The sequence below is a fragment of the Chlamydotis macqueenii genome, chromosome 3 (assembly GCF_036417535.1).
Source record: "Chlamydotis macqueenii isolate bChlMac1 chromosome 3, bChlMac1.mat, whole genome shotgun sequence".
NCBI classification, from domain to species: Eukaryota; Metazoa; Chordata; class Aves; order Otidiformes; family Otididae; genus Chlamydotis; species Chlamydotis macqueenii.
The window spans coordinates 18,449,550-18,464,931 of record NC_141558.1 but is presented as its reverse complement, the minus strand read 5'-3'; the positions used below and the strand labels follow the sequence as shown (position 1 = coordinate 18,464,931).

At 45.8% G+C, this 15,382-nt stretch overlaps 1 protein-coding gene across 1 annotated transcript; it reads left to right on the top strand.

Annotated features, from left to right (window-relative positions):
• Positions 1-10,820: 10,820 nt before the first annotated feature.
• Positions 10,821-14,366, top strand: SOX11 (SRY-box transcription factor 11). Its single transcript, XM_086744820.1, has one exon. It carries the CDS (start codon positions 10,858-10,860, stop codon positions 12,088-12,090), a length of 1,233 nt encoding a protein of 410 aa, XP_086600946.1. The 5' UTR covers positions 10,821-10,857; the 3' UTR covers positions 12,091-14,366.
• Positions 14,367-15,382: the final 1,016 nt, after the last annotated feature.

Sequence of the window (15,382 nt, the reverse complement as noted above, 5' to 3'; positions counted from 1 at the left end):
CACACCGCCATTTCTAAATCAGAAGCTTTCATAATATTCTGCATGGGCAGCATTTCAGCCATCAGTTCCAGTTTTGTCCATGCTAATCTTTCAAAACTCACAGTGACTACAAGTATTTGCACTCTGGGAATAACAAAAGACCCCTGACCCAGAACAAAGCATCACTATGCCAGGTATTACCCAAACTCTGAACCAGACAGAGGCACCAGGTCACAGAGAATTATTTTGGGCTCCCTAGAGAGACAGTGAAACCACAACTTTACCTGACTTGGACCAAATGGCTTAACAGTAAAATAGGGACTGGTGTTCCTGCATGGTCACTGGAACTGACTAATGATAAACTTTCTTACAGGAAGAAAATGTCATATTTGAAACAACTTTAACTCCTGAGTATTTGTAGAAGGACCTGAAGAGGATCAGCATTGGCAAAAAGCAGCTCTCATTACGGAGATTACACTGAGTACGAGCTGCAGGACCAGCACTTCCAGTTGATTCATAATCTCAGATTTAAATAGAATTTAAATGCAAAATTACTTTGTTTTGCCAGGGGAACCGATATTAGCCAGCCTGAAAGCCAGCAGGGACCCAGGTAGGAAGCAGGCAGATTCCAAGTGGGAGATGAGGATGCTGAACTGCTCTCCAAACACAAACCCTACTTTCCAGAATTGGGCCCACATTTTCCAAGCTCGGTGCCCAGAGAAACTAGAAAGGCTTTTTCTATATTACAAGAAGGCTCATATTTAGTGAAGCCATTGAGTTTGTCTAAATTTCTTCTGCTACAGCAATCTTGCTGGAAATGAAAACCTGCATAAGATGAACACCAAATAATGGATTTTTCAAACTGGCACTGAAATGAAAAAGATCTTTCTGGGTAAGACTGGTGTCTAGATAAAATATAAATTCAATCTCGCTGTGAAGCGGTTTTGAATAATCAGAAATGCATACAGTCACTAAAACACGTTACCAGAATAACACTGAAATGGAACAACATGACAATATAATTTTTTTTTCTTCCTGAGAATAAAAGTAGATGGTTCTCCCAAATAATTGTCTGTTTCAAGAGGAAACTGTTCACATGCGAAAAAAAAGCATGCTTCCATTTCATCTATCTCACTCCTCGGGTTGGCCCCAATTCTGATCTTTACCCTGTCCCAAAATGGGAGCAATTGCATTGTACAAGCTGACTTTTCAAACGTGACTTCTCAAAGTACTTATTCATTTAGTCTCAAGCCTGTGTTGTGGAGAGCCCACAGGACTGTAATGGAGAGGATTTCAGGGCTATTGTTGTTCTGCCAGGCTCATTGTGTAGCCTTAGATAAATTATCCTAGCACTGGCTCAGATCTTCCTCTCCTGCTTGGTTTGTTTATGCCTAAATTGCCAAACGAAGGGCTTGAAGAGGACTCTGAATTTGTGTGTAGCTGGTCAGCTGCCCCCTTTCTTCTCTTGCAGTTGGGGAAGTGAAGAAGAAAGGAGATGCGACGGTACACGGATGGGATTGAGCAGACCTCTGTTTATCTTATTCACGAGGAATATGATTCTTTATAGTGAATCTACCCTGCAAGGTGAGGCATACACTAGCTTAAGTTTATATCTGAATGAAGGCTTTGGGCATGCACCCAGAATCTGGGGCAACTCTGTGATTAAAAATTGCTTCCCTCCATACATGACATGACTGGCAGCGCAGATATTCCTCTGGGTCGCACCGTTAATTGGATAAATCAGACCCTTGCAGGTAAAGCAGAAAACAGAAATTGGGAAGACATTTCCAGCTCCCTGTACCATACTTTTCCGACCAGTACTGATGATGCAGGGAAAACCCAAAAACTGCAGGTCCCTTCTATAAACTGCAGATAATAATTCCTTACCTAAGACTAAGCCTTGTTGTGAGATATAAACTGCTGTGCAAATGGCAAGTACAATTAATTATTAATTTCTGGCTTATTACTGATTGACCATTTTGTCAAACAAACTGTACGATAAGCTGTAATTCTCTTTGCTGCTCTGACTTACAATTTCTAGTGCAGCAAAATTGAAAAAAATAAAATTAGGTCTCAGCTGACTTACAAAGATCATTAGCAACCATGTCTTGTATGCAAGAACTGGATTCGGGCCATGCTGACACAAGACAATCAGTTTTCTATACTTGCAGGATGCTGTAATGAAATGCTTGATTTGATGAAGTTAGAGGCGTTATGATATTTTCATCATTGTGTAATAAAGCATCAGGAAACCTTCAAGCCTCTAATGTTATTGAATATCGTGGTGGCGTAAATACTAACAGTGTACAGCTTGCAATGCAAGGGAAAGCTGAGGGAGAAGGACGGACAGTTTGGGCTTTTGGTTTAAGGTGAACAATCTTTTCCAAATTAACATGTTCTCCACCACCATGAAATGACTGGTACAGCCAGGGGTCTGCATGCACCTGGAACCTCCTAGTGTATTTCATAAACATGAAATAGTGGATGGAACAATGAAATGTTTCTCATCTTTGCAATAAAGCAAAGTTTATTAGAGGGAACAGTATGCTGTTTTTTTGCAGTTACCTACCTTGGGTGAATATTTAGTAATTTTGCTGCATATTCTTTAAGGAACTGAAAGAAATCAAGGTGATTTTCATAGGAATTAGTAATGTACTTTTATATGCGTATACATTTGCAGTTCCATAGTGACTTTTATTTTAAGGTTATTATCCAGATTTACAACAACTTAATAAAAATGGAAAATTAAAACCAGCATTAACTGAAGTGCTGCTTCCCAGAGTCCCTGTCACACTCAGCATATTTAATTCATTCCTGTGAATTCAGCGGGGCTTTGTGTAGGAATAAAACAAACAGCATTTCTATGTTTAGCTACTGTACAATTTCTTGTGACTGCTGATATTATTTATTACTCAGAGGTTTGTTTGTTTGTTTTCCATTTGGAAAAAAATAGGCAATGAAACATTTGTTAAATTTATTTCTTTTCGAAACAATGGTAATAGAAAGATTTACATGGACACAACAGAACAACAACATAAAGAGCTTTATGCAGATCTTCACATAACCTTTTCTTCTCCAAACATATACAACCAATAGGAATATTATGTGGTTTGCTGCTTTGTTCAGTAATGAAGCTCTAATTTCCACTTCCACTGTACAGCTGTTGCACTTCTCTGACTTGGATTTGCCAAGCTCAGGATTGCCAGCAAGGAAAGTCTGCCCAGAGGGAGGACTGAGGGCAGCACGAGAAGCCCGCATCTCCAGCTTTTCCAAGCCAAGCTCCGTCAAAAGTGGGCGTTATGGTCACGTTAAGGCCATGCCCTTTTTGTGGGGCCAATGCCCATTTTGTGATTAGGAAACTACATGGGAGTAGGTGGCATTTAGGCCAAGGCACTTCTTAGCAAAACTCCTGCAGGATTTTGCAGAATCCCGCTCACTAAGTGAGTCTTGTAAATCAAATATCTTTCAGGCATCTGCTGCAGGGTGGCTTTTCACTTCCTCTATAATGGTACGTACAATGGGCAGCAGATCCCAACCAGGCAAACACATGGGACACCAGACTTGGTAAGCATCTTTCCTGTAGGTCATGGTGCTGCCTCCTTCAAGGCAGCGGAGCCAAAGAAAACACCCTGTGTCCACTTTATAGGTTCAAATGTTATTTGGTTTTAAGTGAAGGTGAGGCCAGCTGCAGCCCTCCACTGTTCTGAGGGAGGAAAAGGTAAAACATAAATCTGTGTGTCTGCATCTGTTCAACTGCGAGCATGCTTTTTATCTCTAATGGGTATATTGGTGTCATGTCTAATATATACATTACACATTTTTGGTATGTCCTTGCTAAATTTTCTCATTCTAGGAAGCCTGCTGGACTAAAGAGGTCCCCCCACCCCCACTTCCCCCCACAAAAAAAGAAAAAAAGGAAATCCAATGCAGTAACTACGATCATCATTCCAGACTTGATAAAGAGAAGCTTTAAGCATATTGCATACATTAAGTACACAATGTAACAAATCCTATATGATATTTTCTCTCCCTGTTTTCTCGGAAGGTGGGGGGAGTGAGAGAGAGACTGCGTAGTCTGGTCCGATCAGGGCTGAACTACGACAGTCGTAAATAGTCTCCACCTAAGCAGATTAACCGGTGCACATATGAGTGTGAAATATTATACACTGAAACCTGTGTGCCCTAAGAGACTACCCTAGGGCACTAACAAATACTTTACAACACCAAATTACCCATATTAAGCACACTGGCTCTGCAATTTAACCAGAGATGGTCTATAATTGGTTCAAGGTACAACATTTTTTCCTAAGAGACCTGCTAAAAACACTATGGATTTCAATGTCTATAGGCAAACAATAAATGTATAGTGTTACGAATAAACTCTGTCACTTTGAATTGTATTGAATTTTGTGGAAGATTTCATATCAATCAAAATAAAACCTGTTAAAAATAAATTGTTTTCTCTTTAATTTAATGTAACTGGCTACTGAACATTTAATTAAGGTAAAATTAATTTTTTTTTTGTAAAATTCACACATTGAATTTACATATTTCAAGTTTTCAGTAGAAACAAGTAAACATTTCTACTTAAACAGCTTAGTAACAGTAATTGCTGACATCAAACAACTGCAAGATAATCTCTTACGGGATTCCCTTCACTTTTTTCCAAGTACAATTTTCAGACACTTTTAATAAAAGACACATCTTTTCTAAATTGTTCTCCTGCCCTAAAAAGTGATTTGGTAAAAATGGCACTGGGGGCTCTAGATTCATTATCACACTGATTTTCCTACCCAATGAGCTCAGTTTGCAAGTAAATTTCTAACTGCCAGCTGCACAAACCCAGCCTGAGTCCTGGATCCCTTCCATCTCATGCATCACCACCAGTAATAAATACCCTGTATGCCAGAATATGCCCTCCGTGGCATCTGTGCAATCCCAGTGCCATCCGTGAATTTGCACAGGTGTTGCTGGGGGCAGACATTCAAATCAATAGGGTTACACACAAGTGGCTGAGGAAATTATCTGCCAAGCAGAACTACTAGTACAACAACGATCTGTGGGATGGAAGGGACTCTATCCGACTTGGAGAGCTGGGTTTTGGTCTCACAACTAGGGAGCAAAGAAGTATTTTGTCATGAAGGCAAAAATTTGGAGGGGATTGCGATGTACATGGACTATCCCAACACTATTTTTATGCCGTTTCTTAGAGCATAAAATGGTTTTGCAGTGTACACAATGCCCAAAGGACATACTTGGAATTTTTTGAAGTAAGTTGCACTTTGCTATTAGGGTGCTATCTTGGTATCCCAAAACATCTCCTTGTACAACATCGATATGTCGGGGACGAGAGGAAATGGCCCACCCATATTGCCCCAGTGAGACAGCACTGTCCTGCAGCAGTGTCTGAGGGGAGCACAGTGGAGCAACAACATGCTCCATGACATCAGACTCAGACACACAACATAGCTGCAAGAATAAGGTTATTTTCTGCTCAATTTTTAATTCCAGGATTGTTTCAGCCAATGCACACAGTTTCTTTGTTCCGAGATGTCTTTGCTAATCACGTCTTTACAAACAGCAGTCAAACGATGTTTCTAGAGCTACCTACAGGCAGCGAGCAGTTCAAGAGCAGTTCTTTTGTCAGATTTCTGTTACCTGACCAGGAGCAGAGTTGTGCGTCGGCCCATGAGTAAGTTGAATACTCAGCTCTGGCAGCAGGCAAGCCAGGAGGAGCTGCTCCTGCTCCCACTGACAGCTTCTCTGGGCTCCAGCTGGACCCCAAGACCAACCCCTCCAGCAACAGAGCATTGCACCACCTGGAAAGATGTTGCACTCTGTGCTAGCCAGCCAGCGAACCACCTCCTGAAATAAAAATTTCAGCACACAGAAACAAGGTTAGATACACCCGGATACCTTTGTCTACATTTAGTTTCAAACTGGATGCAAACTGAGTTTTTCTGGATTTTGACTAAACTCGTTTATCCTCTCAAATGATTACTCTATTTCAGTTAAACGAGTGCACTTCTCCTCTCACTCCAAAATGTGCTTGTTACGCATGTCAGCTCTGGGTGCCTACATACTTTTATTTTCAAAAGAAAGGCTTTGTGGAGCCACAGTCTTATGCAACCTCAAGAGTGTGTTGTAGCTAGCATACAGTAGCTGAAAAGGCAGGAGAGGATGCCATCTTCCTAGCGATGACAAGGAACCTGAATTTTTCATGTGAATTAGCAACTTAAGATAAAAAACTTTATGGAAGATCCACCAAATCACAAAAAGCACAGCCGGTGTGCCTTTTCACTATTTTACCCTGTGTTAGCTAACATGAGGTAAGACCACAGCTCATTTTTTCCTCATGACTGCAAGACTCGGGGAACTTGTATTTATTCCAGAAAAGATCCCTAGGAAATGTGTCTGTGATGTAACCTCGGGTGTGACCCCTCCGTTCAGAATTCATCATATGTTTCCCATTAAGACAAAACTCTCTTGACACTGTAATTCTTTCTTCCTCCATTTTGAATCTACAGCTTGTGATTGAAACCACTTCCCACACCTTGCAGAAGGTGCGTAACTCCAGTTTTCCCACACGTTCCCCATGCAAAGTCATTTTGGGCTCTCCAGACAAAAATCTGCAGCACAATTCAGAACAGGCATGAAATAAATAACCGAGAGAACACTGCACTCACAGTACTCCGTCTTGAGACTTAGCACAAGAAAAATCTTGGCTTTTCAGTTTATTTGAATCTAACACAGACAGCAGGCACTATAAGGAGAGGGAATATCCTCCACTTTTTCTAAAACAGTTTCTTCAACAACAAACCTTTTTGGCCAAATTTAATTCTTGATTGGTAGTCAAAATCTTGCAAGAACAGTGTAACATCAGTCTCTTAAATTAGAAGACAGACCACTCCATCCTTTTACGCCCTGACAGCGGCAGATGTAAGCACACAGGGCCACAGAGGACCTATATTCCTGCATGAAGCATTTCCTGCTGGCTAGCTTCAGGCCTGTGGAGGCACCTCGCCAGCTTCCAGATTCAAGAGATCTCGGTGCTTTCACTGGCATTTTATACCCATCCCGCACTGCGCTCAGGATAACACGTCCCCCCCACCCCAACTGGAGCACTAGGAAGCCCAGTGCAAAACCAGCCTACGTCCAGCACTAGGCCCGCAAAACCAGCCTACGTCCAGGGGGGCAGGCACTAAGCTCTCCAGTGAATCCTGTTTTACCTGTATTCTCCCACTTTCTGGGGTAGCCCAGCCTTCTGTTGACCTAGATAATGGAAAGATGATTATGCATTTGAATTTCAAAAGAACGAGTAGTGGGCTGTTAGCTCTAACTGCTGCGCTCTAATAGGAATATACACACACGCACACATACAATTATTGAACTGCTTTTAGAACAGTAAATTATTTCATTTTAACAGTAATATCTACTTATTCATGTACGTGTTTTAATCAGATTTCTGAAATCCTCAAGACAATTTTTTCTTGAGTGTGGCTTTTATTTATCAGCCTGTTTTCAGCTTCATTATCTTCCTAGCACTACCCTTCAAACTAAAACAAAAAAACAACCAGAACATAACATTAACAAGCATGAGAAAACAGTAATACTGTTTATATTTAAAAGATCACTGAGGAAAAATGGAAATGCTGCCAAGACACTTCAGAAAATGAGATATACCAGAAAAATGGGATTTACAAAAGTTATAAGATGCCCACACTATTAATATGCTTATTCACAGGGACACACATGAAGAAGAAACATCCCAAGCCAAGTCTGTTGTAACGACGGTGGCTTCAGTCTACACCGAAGCTTTATTAAAAATGATCTCTCCTGATCTTAATGTGTTAAATGTCAGATTCTGTCACCCTGGTAGATGGAATTCTAGTCACCAAAATGTCTTATCAATTATATGGTTTCCATTGGAACTGACTGAAAATTTTCCAAAATAGTTCATGGCTGTTGAAAAATGCTGATTTGACAAAATAACTATTTTATGAAAATTGTTTTATTCATTTCACAGGAAATTAAGGAAACATTCCATTTTCATCAGCTTGAATTTTGTGCAATTATATGACATCATGAAATAGCCCACAAAAGATGAAACATGGACACAAATTAAAACATTTTTGACGTGTTTCATTTTGCAAAACTACACCATTCTTTCTATCTGGATTTGAAGTGTATGTAAAAACCTCAGAATTTCTCACAGGAGCAATTTTTTTTTTGTTTTTCTAATCTGAATACTGGTATTTACAGAAAAATACCAAGAAACGGGATTAACCAAGACACTTGGTATCCTGGTATTGGTATCGTTTTAGTAACAGAGTCCCAGCAGCAGTAAAGCTGCCTTCCCTGGAGTCACCCAGCCAGCCACACATCTCCTGAGACTCCTGTCCACGGCATCATTATGAGAAACACACTCTCACCCTTTCTGAAACCCTCGGCTATACAGAGTGCCTAATCTGAGCGAGTCCTCACCCGGACAGTGCAAAAAGTGCCAAATTCGCAGCCCTCTCGGAAGGAATGCCCTGCCCTGCCAACAGCCCTCCTCAGAGACCGCAGCTGACCACAGCTGCGACACAAACTTGAGCGCTCCCAAAGGTACTGCACCCTCTCCTCATGTGGTTTCTCTAAATTGTAATGTTTTATGACAGGTTGAGAACCTTGCCAGGCAAATTTTCCACTTTAGCTCCTATCTCCCCAAGGATAAGTGTTATTACAGGGCTAGATTGTACCACCAGGTGCAATCACAAGGAGAGAGGAAAGTGACAAGCCTCAGAGAAAAAAATCCCTCCTAGGGTCACTCATGGAGAGGCAGAGCACTATTTTTCAGAATATTTATTTGCAATGAGGTAATTGAACCTTCTTAAGCTATGCCCTCTCCTTTCCCTCTATTCTGTACACCCAGCTGGGGTCAGGTAGGGGAAGCGATACGACACTGTGTATAGCTGAGACCTGGTAGCCCTCATGTATCCATAAAGCTAAAAGAGGTGAGTGACTCTCAGGTTTTTTTTTGTTCCTGGAACAGCACTAGTCACTCTGCAGCCCTATGATATCATAGTCACATCATCCAAACACCAGTAATTTTGCTGTGGTCTGAGGAAAGTGAATCACTGTGCTAACTAGAGGATGATGTACCAGGGAACCTGCTGCCCCATTAGCACCAGTTCACAGGATGTGTGCTGGCAGAGGAGAGGCTGTGCAAGGGCTCATCACTCTCACCACCATCATCTCTGCATCCCGCCAGCAACCATCACAAAACTTATTAAACTTTTGTCTTGCTATTAACTGTAAACAGTAGCTAGAAAAACACAAAGGGACCCACAGAACAGTATGCGAATTCATTTTCAGCACACGTTTTGCAAAGCAAAATGACCACTGATGAGTACACCATCAGCTCACACTCATATATTCTGTGATGAAAACATGGTATTATCCGGAATAGCTGGATCCGCTACGGGCGTTCTGCAATAAACACAACATTGTTGAACAACTGGAGGCTTTCTGGAAAACAAACAAACAAAAACCCAGCACTGTTGGACGCTTTCTCTTAAGTTTTCACCCCTTACTTCGGAGAAACCGCCTTCATCCTCTGCCTACACCACACGGGAAACGCCGCCGGGTGGGTGCCATGCCCTCCCTCATTCGGCTCACCTTCTGCGGGCAGCCTGGGCCTTCCCTGCGGGCAGGGGGCCCTCGCCCCCCGCCGCGGGCAGGACGCCCGTACCGGTCCAGCCCCAAGGAGCCCAGCACGGCCGGGGCACCGTCCGCATCCGCAGGCAACCGCATCCCCCCCGCCCCAGGCCCAGCCCTCCTCTGCGGCCTCGCAGCCCCGTTGGCTGCCGAGGTGGCACCGAGGCAAGGCCCAGGGGGCCCGTGAGCGCAGGGAACCCAGGCGCCTGGCGCGTTCCTCCGGGGGTTCATGGTCCCCGCTGCGGAGTGGGGAGACGGCCGTGGGCGGGCCCGCGCCGCCGAAGGCACTCTCCACCCCCCGGGGAGGGCTGCTCCACGCACCCGCCGGCGAGGAGCAGGGGAAAGAGGCGGAGCCCGGTGTGGCGGGAGGGCGGCGGGCACGGCACCGGCCACCTAGCCCCGCTCCCGCCGGGGCGCCCGTCGCGCCGCCGCTGTAGCGGCCGCGGAGCGCCAGCGCCGCCTGCCGGCCGCCACCCGCGCGACCGCCCTGAGCTCCGGAGGGAGAGCGGGCCACGAGGAAGCCGCCGCTGGTCCCCTCCCCGCCTCCCCTCGCCCCGTACCGCTCGGCAGCCGGCGGCCGAGGCCAGCGGGCGAAGCCCCCCGTGGCGCCGCCAGTTCCCAGGGCGAGGAACGAGCCGGCGAGAGCCCGCGGACCCTTCCTCCCACAGCACAAGGGCGTGTGTGAGCGCGCAGTGGGGGAGGGAGGGAGGGGGCGAGGCAGCCGATAAAAGCGGTGGGCGTGTCAGTGGGCGCGGCCGAGCGTCGCCATTGGCCGACGGCGAGGTGATGTCATCCATATGACAGGCTGAAAACGCGTCGGGCGAGGAGCCGGGAGTTTCGCAGAAGGGGGAGCGCGCGCGGCGCGGCTCGGCGGGGCAGGGCGGGCGGCGGCGGCGCGAGGCCGGGGCAGGGGCAGAGCGCGGCGCCCAGCGCAGCAGCCCGGGCCCAGCCCAACCGCGCCCCGGCCCGGCCGCCGGGGCTGCGGGCAGCAGCAAGCGCCCGCCGGTCGCCCCGCGGGCTCCGCCTTGCAGCGCGGCAGAGGGGGCTCCGCTCGGCACCGGCTGGCAGCAGGGGCAAGGTGCGGCGGTGGGAGGGGGCGGCGGAGCAGCAGCGGCTTTGTTGGCTCGGAGGGGAGCGGCGCGGCGAGAAGAGCGGCGGCGCCTCGGCGGGAAGCCCACCATGGTGCAGCAAGCGGAAAGTACGGAGGCGGAGAGCAACCTGCCCCGGGAGGCGATGGACACAGAAGAGGGCGAGTTCATGGCTTGCAGCCCGGTGGCTTTGGACGAGAGCGATCCGGACTGGTGCAAAACGGCGTCGGGGCACATAAAGAGACCGATGAACGCGTTCATGGTGTGGTCTAAGATCGAGAGGAGGAAAATCATGGAGCAGTCCCCGGACATGCACAACGCGGAGATCTCCAAGCGCCTGGGCAAGCGGTGGAAAATGCTGAAGGACAGCGAGAAGATCCCGTTCATCCGGGAGGCGGAGAGGCTGCGGCTCAAGCACATGGCCGACTACCCCGACTACAAATACCGGCCGAGGAAAAAGCCCAAAATGGACCCGTCGGCCAAGCCCAACGCCAGCCAAAGTCCGGAGAAAAACGCACCCGGCGGCGGCGGCAGCAAGAGCGCCAAGAGCTCCAGCAAGAAGTGCAGCAAGCTGAAAGCCGCCGCCGCCTCGCCCCCCAAGCCGGGGGCCAAGGCCGCCCACCACGGGGACTACGCGGGGGACGAGTACGTCTTCGGCACCCTGAAGGTGAGCAGCAAGACGGTCAAGTGCGTCTTCGTGGACGAGGAGGAGGAGGAGGATGAGGAGGAGGACGAGCTGCAGCTGCGGATCAAGCAGGAGGCAGAGGAGGAGGAGGAGGATGAGGAGCCGGGACCGCAGCAGCTGCGGCGGTACAACGTGGCCAAAGTGCCGGCCAGCCCCACCTTGAGCTCCTCGGCGGAGTCCACCGAGGGGGCCAGCCTCTACGAGGAGGTGCGGGGCGGCGCCGCAGCGGCGGGCGCCGGCAGCAGACTCTACTACAGCTTCAAGAACATCACCAAGCAGGGCCCGCCGCCCCCCCCGCCGCAGCAGCCGCCCCAGCAGCAGCAGCCGCCCGGCCTCTCGCCGGCCTCCTCCCGCTCCATCTCCACCTCGTCGGCCGGCAGCGAGGAGGCGGACGACCTGCTCTTCGACCTCAGCCTCAACTTCTCCCAGCACGGCCCCGCCGCCGCTGCCGAGCTGGGGGCGGGCGCCGCCGGCGGCAACCTCTCCCTCTCGCTGGTGGACAAGGACCTGGACTCCTTCAGCGAGGGCAGCCTGGGCTCCCACTTCGAGTTCCCCGACTACTGCACCCCGGAGCTGAGCGAGATGATCGCGGGCGACTGGCTGGAGGCCAACTTCTCCGACCTGGTCTTCACGTACTGAGCGGCGGCGGCGGAGCTGGAGCGGCCCCACGCCCATGGTGATGATGATGATGATGATGATTTGAGAGAGGAAAAAAAAAAAAAAGTCTTGTTTTCTTTAAAAAAAAAAAAATATCTGAAGTTAGTTCCGAGCCCGGGAGTTGTGATTTTATTTTTATTATTATTATTTTTTTTTTTTAATTTTTCGCATTTGGTGATCACAACAACAACAGCAAAGGCGAATGGGACTGGGGGAAAAATGATACAGAAGGCGCTGTTTGAAGCTTGTCGGTCTCTGATTGAAGTCTGGAAGATGGTCTGCAAAGAAGTCTTGTGGCAGCACAACTGTTACTCAAGGGGGTTTGTGGATTTTTTTTTTTTTTTTCCCGTGAGAGATCTTAAAAGAACTGTTCTGATATTTTATTTTATTTTTTTTTTTTCCGAAAGGGACCATTGCAACTTTTTTTGGAGGGAGAAAACTGATGTCTTCTATGCATCCGATTCTTAACAAAGCTGCAGGGAGCTTGAAAAAATGCAGACTGTACAAACGCTTACAAATAACTGAACTGACTTAAGATCAGAGTTTACTTTTCAGATCAAATTGTTTATGGTTTTACAAATGTGATTTCTACTTGCCAACTTTTTTTTTTTGTAACTTGTTCCCTTATACCTCCTTGATTGAATACCAGACAGCCTAGACCTCAGTACAAAAAGGTATTGAAACATTTTTGATACATAACAGACCTCAGTCTTTTTTAAAAATTAATATATTTTCAGGCGTATTTTTGTACAGTGAAAAGGGAACATTCTTGCTGTGTTTTTTCAGTAAGACTTTTCAGGCACTTCTTCCCTTTTATTTTCTTTATTTTCTCTGTTTTTAGCATGCAAGTTTGTTGGTACGTTACGTCCTGGTTTTAAAAGGATTAAAATTTTAAAAAAATAATCCTTGCATCTAAAGGCCTTGTGGTTTTAAAAAGAAAAAAAGAAGAAACAAACACTTTTTTTTGTACAGCTATAGTTCAGATTTGTTCAATATTTGTAGGTAAAGATTTATTGAAAATGGTGATATAGACCTCAGAGCTGTTATCTTAGTTTAAAAGATTGTATATGTACTGTACTATAGTAGGACTTTATGTATCTCATACGCTGTGATATGTGGATGGGGCCCCAGATGGAAGGTATGAAACTGGATTCTCGATTTTAGCAAAAAAAAAAAAAGAAAAAAAAAGAAAAAAGGCACATAGTAAAAAAGTTTCTCATGTTGTGCAATATAATCTAAAGTACAGACCATCTGCATATTTTGTAGCAAAATGATGGCGAAAGCAGACTTGTGCACTGTCAACATCATAGCCTGTTTTTTTTTTTTTTTTTTTTTTTAAATGCTGAAAGTCTGTATCTTGACAATTTTAATAAATCAGCTGGAACTGATAGAAACTCGTATCGCTATTAGTGTCTGTAGAAGTAGCGCGGGGGATGCCGGCTTGTCACCCCTCGCCCGCGGAGGAGCGGTAGCCCTAGGCTGTTGTGCGTGACCGTGGCGCGGGGGGAAGGAGAGGAGGGGCTGCTTCGCTGCTTTCCCTTTTTTTCCATCTCGCCCCCCCGCCCTTTCGGTGGGTGTCTGGGGGACAGGTTGGCTCGCCTCGGGTATTTTCGGCTCTCCTCCCCCTCCTCCCCATCCCGTTTCCTGGGAGGCGGGCTCCGGGCAGGGGGGGCGCGGCGGGACGGGCCCGCTCCTACCGCCGCGGTTCCCCCCCCCTTCCCTCCGCTTTGCCCCGAGTCCTCTCCCCGCTGCGCTTTTTTCCTCCCCTTTCTCCCTTTTTTGGGCGAGGCTCGCCGCGGGGATGCTCGGAGGAGCGGAGCTGCATCTCCTCCGGCCCGGAGCAGCGCACGGCCCGGCGGGGCGTGGGGAGGTAGCGGGGTGCGAGCTTCTGCTGTAGGTGAGCAGACTTTGTCAGTGTGCAGTTTTCTATTTTTTTTTTTTTTTTTTTTTTTTTAACGTTAGGAGCCATCAGATTTCAGTTGCACACTCCAGAACAACTGCTGATGGCAATGAACAGACTCACAAGGTGCAAGTTTGTTTCTCCAGAAGTTTACTTTTTATCTGATAGACATTGGTAAATTCTTTTTTTTTTTTTTTCTTTTTTTTTCCTCCACTAATTAATGATCCAGCTGTTTACAGGGACGATTCACTGTGCTGGTATTTTGGTGGCAACCACTGCTACAGGCTTTCAGACTTGCTGAAATGAAAATCCTGCATACACATTTGTAAGGCATAATAAAACATAACATTAAAACCTGCATGCATGTTATGTTTAATCAAAGACAACTCTTAGGCATTTAAGCGGTGAGATATCTTACTTTAGGTTAGTTAAACTGGTAGTAAAATGATTAATATAATCTGATCTCTTTCTAATAATAATAATAATAATAAAACACTCATGATTCTAAATAAAAGTTGTTTGGCCTAAATCTTCACTATCAGAAAAGAGATATAGCATATCTGGGAACTCAAATTTATGTCTTGCATTGTGATAATTCTTTATGAGAAACTGTGTTTTAAAACAAACTTAATTACAGTATATAAGATATCCTTGCCAATGGATAGTCTTCAATAAAACAGAGTTTCTTGAATTTTCAGTTTTTGGTCTCAAATGATTAGTGTGTTCTCCATGTAATAACTTAGAAATCAGATTGAAAACAAATGACATTTATCTCTTCTAAGGCAAAAGAGTGAAAGAAAACAGATACACTGAAGTGCTCTAACCTAGCCACTCGCTGTCCTGCTATTGAAAATCCATTTTTGAGCTAGGGTGATGGAGTAAGTTGATCAGGTTCTAAGTCTTAAAACTGAGCCAAAATTCTCTTAGCAATTCTTCAAGCTATCATGAGAGTGCGGGGACTTGTTCTTGCAGTCCCTTTCTTCTGATATGCATCCTTGTTTATTAAAGTGATAATAGGCAGTGTCATTAAACATTTGTGCTTTACAGATGTTCAATGAGTTAGGAACGATTATGGTCAAAGAGAGGCTGCGTTTTGTTTGCATTGTAATAAGGTCTGTGTCTCAGCTTACAAAAGTTTTGACTTGCATATATTTTTGGAAGCTGTTTTTAAAATTACCATTTAAAATATTAGTCAAGGGTAACTGATTTAGAGGGTCCAAGTATAGAGCAGTCAGGCATATTTTAAGAGAGCAACAGGTCTACTTTAGTCAAAGAATATAATGCCCACTAAGAAGTATATATCTTTTCTTTCTTCTAGATGGGAATTATAGAATACTGTATCAGAGGAATATTTTGAGTGAAGGTATATGGTGC

Bases quoted from the DNA above. Each gene is read 5' to 3' on its own strand.
- SOX11 (XM_086744820.1), top strand. From the start codon at position 10,858: ATGGTGCAGCAAGCGGAAAGTACGGAGGCGGAGAGCAACCTGCCCCGG.